The sequence below is a fragment of the Podarcis gaigeae genome (genome assembly GCF_964106915.1).
Source record: "Podarcis gaigeae genome assembly, chromosome: 1".
Lineage (NCBI taxonomy): Eukaryota > Metazoa > Chordata > Lepidosauria > Squamata > Lacertidae > Podarcis > Podarcis gaigeae.
The window spans coordinates 83953780-83970936 of NC_139678.1; the positions used below are offsets into that span (position 1 = coordinate 83953780).

At 47.0% G+C, this 17157-nt stretch overlaps 1 protein-coding gene across 3 annotated transcripts in view; it reads left to right on the forward strand.

The window, feature by feature from the left end:
* The first annotated feature begins 1319 nt into the window (after positions 1 to 1319).
* CARNS1 (carnosine synthase 1) overlaps positions 1320 to 17157 on the forward strand; it is a 32829-nt gene continuing 16991 nt past the window's right edge. Inside the window, exons 1-4 of one of the 3 annotated variants that reach the window (XM_083728353.1) lie at positions 1320 to 1658; positions 13453 to 13472; positions 14455 to 14707; positions 15016 to 15105. In XM_083728353.1, coding sequence (XP_083584479.1) covers positions 13467 to 13472; positions 14455 to 14707; positions 15016 to 15105 — 349 coding nt within the window. In that variant the 5' untranslated portion in view covers positions 1320 to 1658; positions 13453 to 13466. Of the gene's footprint in view, positions 1659 to 1870; positions 1966 to 13452; positions 13473 to 14454; positions 14708 to 15015; positions 15106 to 17157 lie in introns of those variants that run through there. The other 2 variants (XM_083728352.1, XM_083728354.1) reach the window with 2 other exon arrangements.

Consider the following 17157-nt stretch of genomic DNA (forward strand, 5'->3'; position numbering starts at 1 on the left):
TTTCGGGGATTCTTAACAAAAGCAGCAGACTATTTACCTACTATAGCACAGTATAGTGCATTCTAGAGCAATAGCCTGGCTGTATGTAGTGCAGCGTCTCAAGTCTCGCTGTCCCAGTGTGACCCCGCCTCAGCTTGTCTGTGCCCTTCCTGTGCTGCACACACATTTGCTTCAGCACACTCAGGCCCTATCGCAGCCCATGCTCCAGGGACACGCTGTGTAGCCGTGGAATCCATGATGCTATTTATGAAGCATGTTTCCAACTTCCAGGCAGCATTTCCTAGATGTTCAAACTGCACTCACGACAAAGTTGCAAACAACAACCCCATATTCAGTTGGATGTACTTGGGGTAGTATATAAACTACACCATATGTAGCTTATATACGGTACATACATAGAAATTGTCGCTCCGCTTTATTAATGTATGCTAAGATGGCAGTAGCACAACCAAGTTAAGTTTTTCCTTGCTGCATTTAGGTGATAGCTAGATCTGCTCACATGCTCAGATGTTTAAAACCCTTAAGTTGTTATCAGTTCACTAATATATGGGTAATCCACATTTATCTAAGACAAAGTGATTTATTGCGGCAGACACTCTTGTGAACTAGAACCCGCTACATCAGGTTCAAGATGTGCTAGCTGTATACACCTGGGACCAGGTGGTGAAAGATAAAACTGTGAAGCCAAAAAGGTAATGAAATGCAAGAGGAACCTCCTGTAACATTTCTGTGCAAAACTGGAACTCCCAGCCTCGAATTTGGTTTTTAGCCACCCACCAGGGGTTGGGGAACAGGCGACTTTGGGTGTTTTTGTTCCTCCTTTTCTTATGCATGTCACTGTGGTGGTTTCTAATCTCCTGGGTCAACCGTGAGTAAGTTGCTAAGCCGCTCCCTCCATCCATTGTTGAGCGGCTAACACCCTCCTTGGAGGAAGGGAGCACAAAGGTTATAAAGGAATAAATAATAAAAACGTGTGCCTTACATAGTTATGGGAGCAGCGCCCCCCACACCCCAACCTTTAGGAAAGCCACTTCGGTTGCCCATCTGTAAAATGGGTATAATAAGGTTTGCTTAACCCAGCGAGAGTGAACGGGCTCCTCACCAAGAAAGCACTTGGCGTTCGTTAGAGGAGGGCTACAAAATGGTTAGCAACAGCCCCGCGTGTGTCTGCCGCACGTCATGGGAGCGGATGGGCTCTTTCAGCAAGAAATTCCTCGGCTCCGGACCCCCCCCGCCCACCTCTCCCCTCCCCCGGGTGGAACCCCTCCCACCTCCGCTTTGCATAGCACTCCTCCGCCACCTCTGCGAGGCGCTGCCAGCCCCCTCGCGCCCATTACGCTCCCGCGCACACCCACCCCGGCGCTCACTCGCTCCCAGCCCCCGGGAGCGCCTATCTGCTTCGGTCAATGGCTGTGGGTGTCTCCGGAGCTGGCGAGTGCCTGCCCGCCTTGCCCCGATGCTCGATAAGCTGCCTCGCCTTACTGGGCATGCCCGCTCCGTTTCTATATAAAACCCGCCGGAGTTAATCCCTGGACATTCCCCGGCTCCTTCCACCCCGCCCCTCGCCATCGGATTGCGCTGGATCGCGCCGCTCGCCCGGCCTCAGCATCGCCCGCAGATCCGCACGAGAGCTGCGCTTGCCGCTGCGCTGCAACAAGGTAGCGGGGGGGGGGGCGGCGGGGGTGGACGTTGGGTTTCTCTCCCAGCCCCGGGTGGGTCTCGGGCGCCTTTCCCGCCCGGAGTGAGGCCCGGATCGGGGGGTTGGGGGAGGGGGCGGTGCTGGCGCCCGGGGGTCGCGCGAGCGCAGCCTGTTGCTGGAGAGGACGGGGAAGAAAGGGGGTCGGCCGGGACCACGTGTGTGTGTGTGTGTGTGCGCGTGTGTGCGCGCGCGGCTCGCTTGAAGAATTGCGGTGCGCCTGGTGAGCAGGACGGACGGAGCAGGAGTCATGCCATTCCCCTTCTCATGTAAGTCTCCCCTCGGTTACAATGGGCCACCTGGAATTGGTGCAACCTGTTTTTATTATGCCTGCTGCTGCTGCTGCCGCCGCGCGATAAGCGCGCGGATCGCCCTGCAGGTCGCGGAGGGAGACGGGAGGCGGGTTGCGGGAAGCACAAAGCTGAGGGACGTGCAGTAAGGCTGCTGCTCTTCTGCCTGGCGGTGGGGGGCAGGGAAAGGGGCTTCTCGAGCGCCTGGCGGGGTCCCTGCTTGACCCGAAGTCCCGCCCACACGGGCCGTCTCCGCCAATCGCCCTGCTCCTGGGCGTCCCCCCCTCCTTTCCTTTTCTTTTTTAGAATTGGCTGGGGAATAAAAGCATCAAGTTCCTATGGACAAAAAAGGTTGGGCAAGGCTAGGATCCCCAGCTGATGCAACTGGGCACTGGCTTCAGGGGAGCCTGCGGGCATCTTGATGCTTAGACTGGTGTAGGAATATCGGCACGCGAAATCGTCGCCTGAATTTTTTTCTCTTTTTGCTCGATTAAAACGGTCTGGAGTAACTCCCCCCACACCGCCCCACGCCTGTTCTCACCTCCCCTTGCAGATTGGAAGCACTATTTCTCAAGCACATAAGCAGGAGCTGAAATGGGGGGGGGGGGGAGGTATACATTCAAAGCCCTCCCTCTTCCTGCTTGGTGTGTGCTAACAAAAGGAAGGTGGTGCTGGGAAGTGCCAAGGGCTTATGCTGAGAACATAGATGGCAGGCAACTTTCTGCATTCCCCATGGGAATCTTGGAAAGCTTCTTTTGGCATTAAGTGAGATACACACACAGAGAGATAATTTAACAAAAATACACACATATTATACACACAGAGAGAAATTTGAAACAACCCTGGAATTCTTCCCCCTTACCAGTACAGTGGTACCTTGGGTTACATACGCTTCAGGTTACATATGTTTCAGGTTACAGACTCTGCTAACCCAGAAATAGTACCTCAGGTTGAGAACTTTGCTTCAGGATGAGAACAGAAATCGCGTGGTGGCAGCAGCAGGAGGCCCCATTAGCTAAAGTGGTGCTTCAGGTTAAGAACAGTTTCAGGTTAAGAACAGACCTCTGGAACGAATTAAGGACTTAACCCAAGGTACCACTGTAATAGGAAGCCAGCTGTGCAGACTTTGTGCTATGTACAAGGGCCCCACAGTCATCCTCCACCATGTGGCTAAGTAGACTTAGGGTAGAGGACCAGAAGCCCTGCATATGAGCTATTTGATCCATGCCACAGCCCAAGCTCCATGAAAGATGTGCCCTTGCCGTAATTCTTCCTCAGTGAATTTGACAATGTACAGGTATTTCTGTTTAACGTTTTCCCCATGCCTGTGGCCTAATTTTCCCCAACCAGATCAAATAGTTATGAGACATCTTCACCCTTCCAGCTGGTGAGTTGAAGACCTGCCAAGCGGGCTCTTATCTGTGAGTCTCCAGGCTTGTGGCAGTGGGTGCTGGGGGCAGCGTGGCACAAGAAATTAAGGCAGCCGTGAGCTTGGAGAGAAGGCTGGGAAAGCGCAGTGGGTGGGGAGAGCTGCTGCTTTGCATGCCAAAGTCCCAGGTTAAATTCCTGGCTTCTCCAGGTAGATCAGGGAGAAACCCTGAAAGATGCAGAGTTGCTGTTGGTCAGTTCTGAGACAGTTCTGAGCTAGACAAACCCAAAGTCTGACTTGGTAAAAGGCAGCACCTTATGTCCCTAGATGCAGCCCCTGCATAAAAGTCCTAAAGAACAGGAGCGCTCCATGGGTGTCTCTCCTCAGTGAAGCTGTTGGGTCTGCAGGTAATGATTGATTAATTATATTACCTTGCAGTTGCCAACTGTGGGGAAGCCATTCCACTGTTTATATGTAAACCATTGGCTGTAAAGTATCCCATGTGGAATAAACTTAACACAATAGAGATCTCTGTCTTTCTTCTTTGGCGATCACTCCTAGCCCAGTAAGATTGTCTTCCATGAACTTGGTCTCTGATGGACTTGTTAACAGCATTCAGGAAGTGATAGAAGTTTGTTTATTTAGGGGCTTTATATCCTTCTCTTCACCACATGGTCTCAGGGCAAGTTGCTGATCGCTACACAGAGCCTCTGGCGTGCTCTGGTCCATGGGGTCACGAAGAGTCGGACATGACTAAACAACTAAAAAACAACGAGTAAAAAAAATTTTTTTTTAAATCACACTATACAAGTTCCTTTATTAAATGAACACAATGCCACTACTGTGATTTGAGGGCTTCAACATCTGTGAACCCTGAAATTGGGGTCCCCTCCAGACCTTTTGTATGGTTTTGTAAGGCAAACTCTGTGTTTTGTAGGGCCCCCCAAACTGAGAAATTGATACATCAATCCGAAGTTTGTGGTTAACACCCAGAAATCCAACACTGTCCACTTCACACTCAAATTTCAGGATTCATAGTTAAATGAATTTTGCTTTGAGGGTCCCCAGCATTGGTGCCCATTGCATCTCAAGTTCTCTCACCATGGAGACCCTTCCGATATTATCTTGGGGGGCAAATGAAATCAGTGGTGTAGCGTGGGTTGTCAGCACCCGGGGCAAGTCAAGTAATTTGTGCCCCCTAACCTGTGGATTTTAGTAGGGGCAGAGAGCTGCGAGTGCGAGCCCCCCCCCAGATGTTGCGCCCGGTGCGGCCGGGCCCCCCCTGCACCCCCACGCTACGGCACTGAATGAAATAGTGCCTTGTGGTTACCACACCCAAAGGAATATGTAATCTCAGATGAGAAAATTTATTAAACTTTGGGTGGTGGCCCTTTTGCATCCTGGAAAGGTAATATTGGGATAACACTCCCCAAAAGGGTTTTAGTCAGTTGACCCCTGTCAAATATTTTCAAGGAATGGTAAAGTATATTTAAAGCACTAACTTCATTAGAACAACTAATGAACAACTAATTTCCTGTTACTGTGAAACAATGAAAATAACATAAAAAACCAGTTACAACATATTGCTATAAGTTTTAAGAATGGTAGCAAAGGGTACTATAATAGTGAATAATTCACATTCCCTTTGGTGGTAACCCTGGTACCTCAGTCAGCCTGCAGCTATACCTTAAACAAAAGTAAAACAGAAATAAAGTAGAAGTAACTATAAAAGAAAAATGCTGTCAAAAGTCAGTTTCTAAAGGAAGCTGTGCTAAGTAGGCAGCAAACCAGTTCTTCAAGCATCAACTCTGATTCTTAAGGCAAGCAAGATGGAGTCATGGACCGTCCTAGGTAGCAACTGTTGCTAATATTTGGAGATGCCTGCAGTTCTAGCTGGTGGCCAATGGGAGGAGCTTGGCTTTGCTGCAAGGCTTGTCCAACACGGTACTGTACTGCTTCCAGGGGTTTTATTTGGGGGAGGGGGGTTAGGCATGGTCCTTTCGGTGGGTCCCCCTCAATGCACCTGCCCCCTCCTCTCTATTATTGCTGGCACCCATTAGTTTGCGTCTCCCTCTGGGTCCTAGTGCACACCATCACATGGAGAGGGAAGACAAAGCATGTTCCTGCCCTTTTTTCTCACTGCTTGCCTGGAGAGGGCAAGTGAACAGGCAGCAGCACAGCAGAGGAGCTGGGCTGTAAAGCTCCAGGGATTGGCAAGGGGCTCCCACACCTGACCGTGGCCCTGGGTTTGGCCCCAGGAACTTCTGCATGATCAAAGGCAACCTACCCTTCACTCTTGCTCTTGCTAAGAAACGACACCCTAATGAAATTTTAAAAAAGAAGGTTCCCTCTGCATAGTGGCATTCTTGACTTCATGAAATAGTTGATGGCAATCAGATAATAGACACTCAATCCAACGCCATTCCAAGTCCTAGATGCAGGCTTGAAGAGCGAATGATTTTGCAAGTGGAGCTGAAATAAAGAATGGTCTTTCAAATAATTGAAATCCAAAGTTATTTTTCCTCGGACAAGTACTCGGACTTTTACTGAATCTACATTACTCATCACATGATAGCTGCAGCCAACACTTTACACAAAGTTGTTGAATGATCGCAGATCATTCCCTGCTTTCACTTTAGATAGGAGCCAAACAATTGAGAAAGCTGCTGATAAGCCAGTGGTTGGGAGCAGCGACTTACCCCTTGTCTGTGGCAAGTAAGAGGCACCTCCAGGTAGTGTAGCTTTTTGGAAGTCATAAAAAATGGTCTTCTTTTTCATTCAGAGGGGGAGTTGGGTTAGTCTGTTGGAGCAAAATCAACAACAAACACTGTGGTGCCTTAAAGACTAATCAGTGTATTGTGGCATATCCTTTCATGAACTAGAAATGAACACATAGTAGTTAAGAGTGTCAGTTTAGGATTGGGGAGAGACCCAGGTTCAAATCCCCCTCAGTGGACAGCTTTGGGGCAGTCACAGTTTCTTAGGCTAAAATATGTGGGGGCGGGGGAACCAAGTACTCCATCTTGAGCTTAAAGAAGGAAAGATGGAATAGAAATGTCATAAATAAACCTCCTAAACATGGCACGGGGCAGGGGGAGATGCAAATATATACGCACTATACCTTTAAAGCACTTTTGAAGCACATTCCTTTCCTCAAAGGATTCTGGGAACTGTAGTTTGTTACGGGTTGCTGGGAATTCTACCTCTGTGAGGAGTGAACTACTTTACCCAGAATTCTTTGAGGGAAGTAAGGTATTGTAAATGTGCTTACAGATACAGTGTGTACACAACCCTAGTGGTAAGGAGTGGGAAAGCAGGTGACAGAGAGAGAGAAAAAGGAGTGACCCTACCCACTTTGACTCTCACTCTGCCTACTGCCATTATGTGACCCATGTCAGATCACACTGAGGGAATGCAGCCCTGGAAAGGAGACAAAAAGGGTTGCCCACCCCTGATGGAACAGGCTCAAGCTGCATAAGCGTAGGAAGCTGCTTTGTGGAGTCAGGTGTTAACCTCAGTTTGTTTATCCAGTTTTTACTTGGGATTCATTTGATTTGAAGTAAACCTTTGTTTCCAGCCGCACTGCAGATGTGACATACATGCCACCAACCACCAAGTTGCATCAGCACATCACTCAACGCCAGTTTCCCAAACAACAATTTATGAATTAGGTTTTCATAACAATGAAACGGCAAGCTAAAACTTATGATATGAATGTTTTCCATTTTAAGGAGAGATGCAAACACAACCCCAGATGGTTTGGGGAAACCATTCAGTCTCCTGGTGGTCATTTAAACTTTACTTAGCTCGATAAAGTAGGCTTAGGGCAGTTCGGGACTAAAAGCACACTTTGCCTTTGGTAAAGTGAGTCAATATGTGCGGTTTGTCACCCAAACTCAGAGATGCCAACGGACAAGGAAAGCTGGCCTCATCTGCTCTTCGCAGCAGGTTGAGCAACAGGGGGAAAAGGGGGAAATAATTTTTTAAGACCTGGAGATCTCATCATGATCACCTGCTAATGTCAAAAGCTTTGTGGGGCCAGTAAAAAAACTGTCAGCCTTGCTGCCAAGATCATTTGCAACCCATCCAGTTTAATATGCCTGGCAGGAAAATAGTAGATGACAGTCAATGATTTATCACACTGTCTCATACAGAGTGCATAAATCCTAAATACCATTTCTGCATAAATCCTAAATGCCATTTCCTGCCGTGAGCAGGTGCTTGCTCACCTAGGCTGCTGTACAGTGGTACCTCAAGTTAAGTACTTAATTTGTTCCAGAGGTCCGTTCTTAACCTGAAACTGTTGTTAATCTGAAGCACCACTTTAGTTAAAGGGGCCTCCTGCTGCCGCCGCGCCACCAGAGCACAATTTCTGTTCTCATCCTGAAGCAAAGTTCTTAACCTGAAGCACTATTTCTGGGTTAGCAGAGTCTGTAACCTGAAGCGTATGTAACCTGAGGTACCACTGTATTGGGAATGGCTACTCACTGTGGTGGAGGGCAGCACACTACTTGCTACATCAACCCAGTAAGGTAGTCCCCTAGTAACTGGTGACATTACTTCCTTCCTCCCTCCCCTCCCCTCCCTCTCTGCTTGTCACCTAGGACAAGGGAATTCTCACTGCCTCAAGGTGGTCTATTCAGGAGTAAAGGAACAACCAGCTGAATTCCAGCTCTCCTGCTTGGCCACCTCAGCCCATCTCCTCTTCAGATATTCCAGGTACTTTAAGAACTAATAGCCTAACTGAGAAGGTTTAACCAATGTGGGGGACAGCCAGCTCTTGAGTGTGTCCAGAAATTCACAAATCCAAAACAGCGAGTGTCCAGAATCAAAATGAAAATTAAACAGCACACCAGGCAACCCTACACCAGGCAAAGCTAACAGAACAGTGGTCTGGCACCGGTGGCAAGAGGGGCAACAGACCACATTTATGGTCTTTTATGCCAAGGTGGCTTTGAGTGACAGGTTGCTAAGCCCAGCCAATCATAGGGTGGCCATGCACTTCAGGAAGGAGTGCTTCACACTTCTGGGAAAGTTGAGAGGTGGGCTGTTAACTGCTGCTGGATCTGTCCACTTCTGCTGTGAAGTGACACTGATGTGTATTGGAAGAGGAGACGTGACTTTTCCGCCTGGATGTAATAAAGAACTGGGCAATCCCAAAGTGACAGGAAGGGGTGGGCAGAACCACACTCCACCGTTCAGCCATTTCTGTTTGAAGGGAAGCATGTGATGGCACAGCCCTAAAATAACCTGCACCACCCATTTTAACACAGGGATGTTTGTGCTACTGCAAGAACTTCCAGTGAGTAATAAATTGGAGTTAACACCAAACGTCTGCCAGGTAATGTGTAAACTGCAAATCACCTCTCTTAGTAAGTTCTGCAGCAGCAAAGCAGCTGCCCAGTCCTGGCAGAAATGCAGGTGGCATTTTCCCCAAAGAAAGGGATCTGTCCCTTAAAACAAATGAAGCCTGACTGCATGCTCCCTTGCCTCACCTAAAAAAGGTAAAGAGACTCCTGACCATTAGGTCCAGTCGTGGACGACTCTAGGGTTGCGGCGCTCATCTCACTTTATTGGCCAAGGGAGCCGGCGTACAGCTTCCGGGTCATGTGGCCAGCATGACTAAGCTGCTTCTGGCGAACCAGAGAAGTGCACGGAAATGCCGTTTATCTTCCCGCCGGAGCAGTTCCTATTTATCTACTTGCACTTTGACGTGTTTTCGAACTGCTAGATTGGCAGGAGCAGGGACCAAGCAATGGGAGCTCACCCCGTTGCAGGGATTCGAACCACCGACTTTCTGATTTGCAAGTCCTAGGCTCTGTGGTTTAACCCACAGCGCCGCCCGCGTCCCTTGCCTCACCTAGTGAACTGATAATTAACCTTTGGGCTTTCAGTGATTATTTAGCAGCCAATTCAAACTGTTATTCTTTGTAGTAGATAACAGGTTCTCTTGACAAAAAATCATACAGGCAGAATTATTTCTTCCTTTGTAGATTAAGTTCAATATGTGTTTGTGTACATGGATTACAGCTGTGTGCTTTTGCCACCAAGTACCCATTTCACATAGTTCAATTTAGATTAAAATCTTACTAATGGGCCCCAATTTTTTTTTAAAAAAACTTATTAATGGATTTACTAATGAATTAATTACTTGAATTATTGAAGACTCAAGTAATCCTTTCTACCCTAGCTAGACTTGGAAGCAAGATTTTGCCAAATTTAGAGCACTAAGTAGGTAGAGCTTCAAGCCTTAATTGATTAATTGGTGAGATTAATCAACTAAAGCTTTAATCACAGATTAAAAATTGATCCCTGATTCATCAGTGGGACTCACAGCAAGTGAAGACTCAGGGATTTAGGATTTAAAATACTTGCTGCTGTAGAGACTGTATTGGGGTGCTCCTGCTCTTCTCATTGCTGGTGATTGTTGCCATTACTAAGCTCAGCAGACCAAATGTCATAGCAGTATAAGGCATCTTGCTGTGTTCCTGTCCAGATTGTCTATAGGTTTTGAACATGTCCATTTTAAAGCTATAATTATACTGTCACTTGGGAGAATTCCATATCCACAGATTTGATGGTGAGCACATGAAAGGAATCGTCTACCGTCAGATCAGTGGTAATTTTGTTCATTAAATTCCAGGGTACCAGCTCTGCTGTAAAACAGTGCATAGTGTCATGTTGCCAATCTGTGGAAGGGTGTGGCAGCAGTACGGCACACCAGGCATCCCTAACCTGGGATGCTCCAGATGTTCTGGACTACAATTCCCATCATTCCCAACCAGCACAATTTCACTGACGCTGTTGGAATTCAAGTATCCTGTGAGCAGGACTGCAGCTAATACCTCTATGGTTGTGTGGGATTCATCATTGCAGAGATAGGATTGCCTCTGTCTTATAAGAAACCTTGGAGCTACAGTTGATGTTTTTATTGGTGGAAGTAACCCTACATGTTTGTTAATATTCTTCCAGATTCTGTCTGTTTCCCAGGTACTTCTTTAACATATCTGGATGTATGGGAGTAGCATCCAAGAATAGATGGGGTGAAGAGGGAAAGTGATGCCTTACAGACTAGGGGAAAGTGCAGTGGGCTGAGAGCCAGGAAGTACTTTCCCACCTGCATGCTGTTTCAGCTCACACCTTCAGTGGCTCTCATGTTACCTGCAAAGGGAATGGGGATAAGTAGTTTCCATGTGCCTAATAAGAATATTCATATACAGAATGTGGCAAAGAATGGGAAAGTCTAGCTGTTAAAACCCCTTGATCACAGCAAGCCCATCTGTTAAGGAATGATTATCTCAATCATTAATGGTTGTTTCAGTAGTTATTTAAATCAAGGGTTCTCAGTCTCTTGGGACCTGAAGACATATTAGTAACTGCTGTGGGTGCCACAGGTGATGCTCAGACCCCACCTCCCTCCAAACAGGTAAAACTGCCTCCCCAAAATACAAATAAAATGGGAGGGTTAAGGGCACCACAGTGGAGATAAACTAATGAAAAGTAGATAAGCTGTACAAACTTTGTTGTTGTTGTTGTTAAATGACATGCTTTTATTTTATATTTGAATCATTGCTTTGGAATAGGGAATTCAAATGGCTTCTGGAGACTTTAGCGTTTAGAAAAAAATTGGAACTAATATCCAAGAAAGTGGTTTCATCAGATCATTTCAAGATGAAGCTCAAATTGTATATAGTAGCTGGGTTTTGTTTGAATGGTGATGTTGCCTCAAATGGGTGTGTCAGAGGAGCTTATGTAGAACCTCTGAGAGCCAGGAAACAAATGCAGGAATCCTGCCTTAAATATGTTTGTCTTGTTGCTTGGCCCATAACAGTATTTGTTGCTATCCTTCCTACGAATCAGGAGGGGAAAGTTACTCTGCACCAGAATGACTTAACCAGTGCCTTTCCCCTCATGGACCATTTGAAGATTGCTATGACACTTATATATTGCTTAGTCACACACATTTCTAAGGGTGCCAAAGAATTCAAATTGTAATACAATAAAATGCAACATAAGAAATAAAATAGGCAATAAAAAATACAATTAAAAAACAAAATAACTACATAACGTGGACATGCCTTGGACCACCTGAATGAAGCTCATGGGCCAGACAGTTACTTCAGAGGATGCAAGAAACACTGTGGCTTAACTAAAAGCAATATATATATATAAAATCTGTATCTATATATCTCTATCTACCTATCTATGTATTTTTTGTGCTTATTGTTTTCTTATTGTTAGCCACGTTGATTTCTTTTTGAAGCTAAAGGGGGATATATGTTCCTTAAACAAACAACGTGTAGCTACACAATGCCTTTGTGAGACAGGTTAGGCTTCTGTGCAAAGGCAGTCCTGGAGAGGGAGAAGCTGCAGCTGCTCAAACACCCTCGTCTTCAAAAGTATTAAAGGCACAGGAACCTTGTAATATATTGAAGTTCTGGATTGGTGCTACTGCCAGTTACCAGCAAGTGTATAAAGGTGACGACTGTGTTTGTTGCACAAAAAGGACTAGATGACCTTGGCACCATGATGCAGTCTTGCAGGAAAGCATCATGGAGGGTTAGAGGCCAAGATGAAGCTTGTATTGCTGCTGCTGCTGATATACATTAGGGAAATGGAGAAACTCGCATCAAGTTAACTTTCATTTGCATACTTCATTTGCAGAGCATTTGTGCGCAAGCACCGTACTTTTCCGTCTATAAGATGCCCTCATGTATAAGACACCCCCCCTGGGTTTGGGGGACTCAATTTTAAGAAAATGAGGGGAGATGGCCCAAAGTTGTTGACCTTCTCCCCCCATGCAGCTGTGAGCAGGAAACACGCCCTAGATCGTTCCCTGCACGCAGCAGCATCAGGGGAAGTTTTGTTCCCGCTGGCTGGCGGGCACGCCGCTTCTCCCCCCCATGCCACTATCTGTGTATTGGATGACCCCAGTTTTTTGACACAATTTTTGAGTCAAAAAACATCACCTAATACACGGAAAAATATGGTATGTAGAGATGGGTAGGCAATAAGGCACATTGAATTTTTCAAATTCCAAAAAATGAGGGGTGCTAAAAAGTTGTACCATGACATGGGAATTTAAAATATATTTTGGTTAAATTAATATAATTTATTTTTGTTTGCTAAGTAAAATGTGTGTTAAATTGCACATAAGTAATTAAAAACGATTGCCAAGTACTTGCAGTAAACCTGCCATGTTTACACACCCCCTGTTGTCCTTTCTGGCAGCCAGGCAGCCTTCTCTTGGGGACTGGGGCAATTGTTATCTAGTGGGACAGGAAAGCCACTGACAGACCAGATAAAATGGAGGCCTTGCATGAACCTTCTGAGCTAGCAGTAGTAGACCGAGGAGGAAGGGTGGGTGAGCATGTTAGTTTAATCCTAACCTCATCCCATGCCCCCTTAATCTTCTTGAATAACTGGGAATTTCACAGCTCACTGATCCCCAGGGCACTGCTCAGAAAACAGCCTGGCCTGTATACACAGAGCAGGGCACTTGCCTGGCACCAAAACACACCCAAAAGCCCAGCACAGAGCCCCAGGCACATACCAGCTGCAAGTGTTTTCTAACTGTCCTCTCTGTGCCAACCTTCATTGTGGAATAGGGATGAGCACAGCACTGTTTGATTGCTGTCAGTGCTGGTCAGCTGCAATCCTCAACACACTTACTAGGGAGTAAACCCTGTTGAATGCAGTGGGAAGCACACATGGGGTTGCCTTGCTTAAAACTTACAGCCTTTGTTCTTTGATATGTGCACACGCAAGACAAAAATGGGCATTGAAAAACCATGTAACAGATTGTCAGTTCTTAAGTAATTTAATGTTCTCTTTTCTGTATGGACTAAAGAAGCATGATTGATTTCAAGATGGCAAGTTAAAAGCCAGATATCCTCTTGCTCATGGTTGTAGTGAGGGCAGCAAATCAAGCAGTGTAGTTCCATTGTAGCATCTCCTTGGCCCTTGCACCTTCACAGCCGAGCACAATAAAGTGTGTCATTTCACCATTCATAACCCCCCTTGGAGACGGGACAGCCCTGGGTCACAAGCAGTACAATAATATATTCACATATCTCTTTTTTCTTCTTTCCTTGCAGCATCGTCACCTGGAATGATGGTGAGTCTAGCCTTTATTTGGCTTTCGTCTCCTCGCACCTTATATAGCTCCCATTTGGACCTTATGGTCCCTCTTTGGGGAAACTCAAAACAGCAGTAATTCGAAAATGCAGCATATCTGAATTACAGTTCTGTAACTCCCTGAGGATGAACCAGTAGAGTACAAAACACATTGGTTCAATAGGCCTTTTTCTTGTCTACTCTGCTGGGAGTGTTTTTGGTTTTGTTTCCAGGTACTTAAGACCCATTTTTGTTGAACTCCCTCTGTTCTGGCCAAAATATCCTCCTTTTTTTGTCTCTCATTGAGACATGTTTATTTTTGTAGTGGTAAAACAACATGAAGGAAAAAACCCTGTTAGATGTAGTCTGGGCGACACCAGAACTTGGCTAGTACCATCTTCCCTCTCTATGTGAAAATTCTTCAGTTCTCCCATGGGTTCCCAGCCTCTTTAGTCCTCCATGACACTGAGGATCAGCTACTCAACCAGCCAGTGCCACATTGCAGCAACAGACCCTTGGGCATTGTTATTGTCAAAATGTCTATACCATCCTTCATCTGTGGATCATAGGGCAGTTTACACACACACACACACACACACACACACTCTCTATATATAAATATAATGTAACATAATAGCAAATAGAAACAATAACCCCCACAGTTTAAAAGATCATAGATCAGTGATAGCCAAACTTGGCCCTCCAGCTGTTTTGGGACTACAACTCCCATCATCCCTAGCTAACAGGACCAGTGGTCAGGGATGATGGGAATTATAGTCCCAAAACAGCTGGAGGTCCGAGTTTGGCCATCACTGCCATATATAATTTAACTAGCCAAAGGCCTGGGAAAAGAGCAATGTTCTCCACTGGCTACTGGCAGGAATGATCTTCTCCCCGTTTCTCTGGTGGGATCTGTGCTGTGGCTAAGTTCCTTCTCCTTTTCCAGGCCTATTTCCCAACCCTTTGTCTTTCTCTTTCTGTAGCTGTCTCTGGACCAGATCCACACAGAGCCACCTCCAACTCCCAAGGAACTGGATTGGGCAGAACAGGGGTTTCTACCACCCCTGAGCCCCTTGCGCTGTGCCTGGCGCCGGGATGTGCCTCTGGACTGCAAGATCAGCCCTGAGGATGCACAGGCCCGGGCCTGGACAGCTTACTACTATGACCTGCTGCAGTGCACCTTGCAGCAGGAGGGGCTCCCAGAGACAATTGACCACACCAAGGAGCCTCGAACAGGTGAGTCCTTCTTTGGCAGGATGGCTGCTGTTTCTCTCCTTTAACCTGGAATGTGTCAGAGCATCCGCATTAATGGTAAATGTGATAGGTGGATCACATGGTGGCATCATCACCATTTCCACCTCAGTGCTTCATCTGAATCCATCTCTAGAATGACTCTGGAATATGGGCTGTGGCTAAGAGAGCAGAGTTAATTACCGTGATTCTTTCTTCAAATCCCAGCATGTGGAGTTCATGGAAGTGGGACATTAGGATTCCCAGGTCTAGTATGAGAATCAGGTCACCAACTCATTTCTTTTCTTTCCCAGGGTTTGGACCATCAGACATAACCATCTGTGTCTTGGGCTCTCCCACTTCATACTTGTCTGTGCTTCTGGAAGGTGGCAACCAGTGTCCTGGTGAGTTCCATCCTAATGCCATAGTGAAAAGCCTTTGGTCGTCTCTTTGCCTTGGCTCTGCTGAGTGACTCATTCATCCTTACTCATGGCTGGTGAAGTACTGAGGAGTCCAGTGGTGTCCCACCTCACCTCACCTCACCCAGCAGGACCACTCGGTTAAAGCTCCCACAGGCAGTCAATGAATTTCCAAAGCTTTGCCTCCCACTAAAGCATCTTGCCAGTAAGAGGCAACTAGCTTTATTCCCTTTCTCCTCAATAGAGGAATTGAGCAGTGCTTTCCTCTAGAGGCAAACCAGGAAATCTGGAGAGGGAAGGAGAGAGGGGGCTGCCTTTCGGCTTCCTTGCCACACAGGCCCTTAAAATCCAATGGAGATGGTCTCCCAAGGTGACACCATTTAGCATTTTTGAAGGTCACTCTAGTGAGTCACACCCCATTTTTGTACATTCTCCTTAAGGGAAGGGGGCTAAATGTCATTATCTTTGGTAACCAGGAACCATTAAACTCCGAATTGGGGGGAAAGCTATCTGTGAGGTTGAAGAGGTTGCTTGAATCCTCACGTCTTGACTGGCTGCTGGCTGGGATACTTCCTACTATTTTGTTTCTGAAACAGAAGCTGTGCAGCTTGAATTGTATCGAACCAGAGCTGCTTACCGTTTTGAGTTACCATACAGAGTTCCACCCTAGCTGGTGTCTGCAACTGAATTTATCCACTTCCTTTGGGGTTGATTCTTTCCTTTAGCTTAAATTTCATCTTCAGGAACTTTTATCTCACTGGGTTGCTTCACTTACCTATATACTAGCTGAAGGCACCTGGAATTAACTTTTGTCACAGCAAGCAGTTGTATATACCTGCTAGGGCTGGGCAATAACTGGTTTTCAATATTGCGATATATCACCAGCTGTACATCGTGATATATCGAGATATCATGATATCTGAAATAAGGAAATATACAGAGGTGAACAGGACAATGTCCTGGCAACTGCTACTTCTTAAGGGTCTAAAACTGATAAATGATGATACTATCAATCACCTCATGGTCACTTTCAGCAGCAGGCAAGCCAAAATGCATCCAAATGACACTTTTGGTTTGGGGCTTGGCTACCAAATGGTGGTATTCAGGACAATCCACAGTACTGCAGTGAGTCGTATTGAATACAAATAATCTGCTAGGTGGCAGCAGCAGTCTGGCAGTGGCAGAATCAACAATGGTGGGGGGGAGCAATGGCAGCCTCGCAGCAGGGGCACAATAATCGGCAGCCTGTGAATCCTCGTTATGGCTGTGGGCAGGGGGTGGCAGAAGCAGCAGCAGCCTGCAAGGCCTTGTTATGGTGGTGACAGTAGCGGCGACCTGCAAGGCCATGTGGTGGCAGCAGGAGACAGTGGCAGAAGCAGAGGTGGCCTGCAAGGCCTTGCTGAGGCAGGCTGTCACAGCTTCTGCCACCACCTCCCACTACCGCTAGGAGGACTTGCAGGCCACTGTCACATCTTGCCACCACAGTGAGACCTTGCAAGCCCCACCTCTTGTGTCGCTACGAGGCCTTGCAGGCTGCCACTGCTATTGCCGCCATCTCCCACTGCTGCTGTAAGGACTCGCAGGATGCCACTACTGCTGTCAGCTCCTGTCACTGCCCTGAGTACCTGCAGGCCACCTCTGCTTCTGCTGCCAAATCCTGTCACCACTGTGAGGCCTTGCAGGCCAGTGCCATTACTGACACTACTTTCCATCACCACCATGAGGCCTCACAGGCTGCCACCTCCTGCCATCACCGCAAGGCCTTACAGGCTGCTGTCACTAATGCCACCACCTCCCAATAACTGCTGTGAGTCCTTGCAGGTGGCCACCAGTCCTGCCACTGCCTCCCATCTCTTCCTCGAGTCCTCACAGTCTGCCGCCACTAGTGCCATCACTATCACCACCGCAAGGCCTTGCAGTCCGCTGCTGTTTCTGCTGCTGCTGCAAGGCCTTGCAGGCTGCCACTGCTACTGCTGCCATTTATTTATTTTTGCTGTCGTGAGGCTGTCCTGTTCACCTCTGTATAGTTCAATCCTT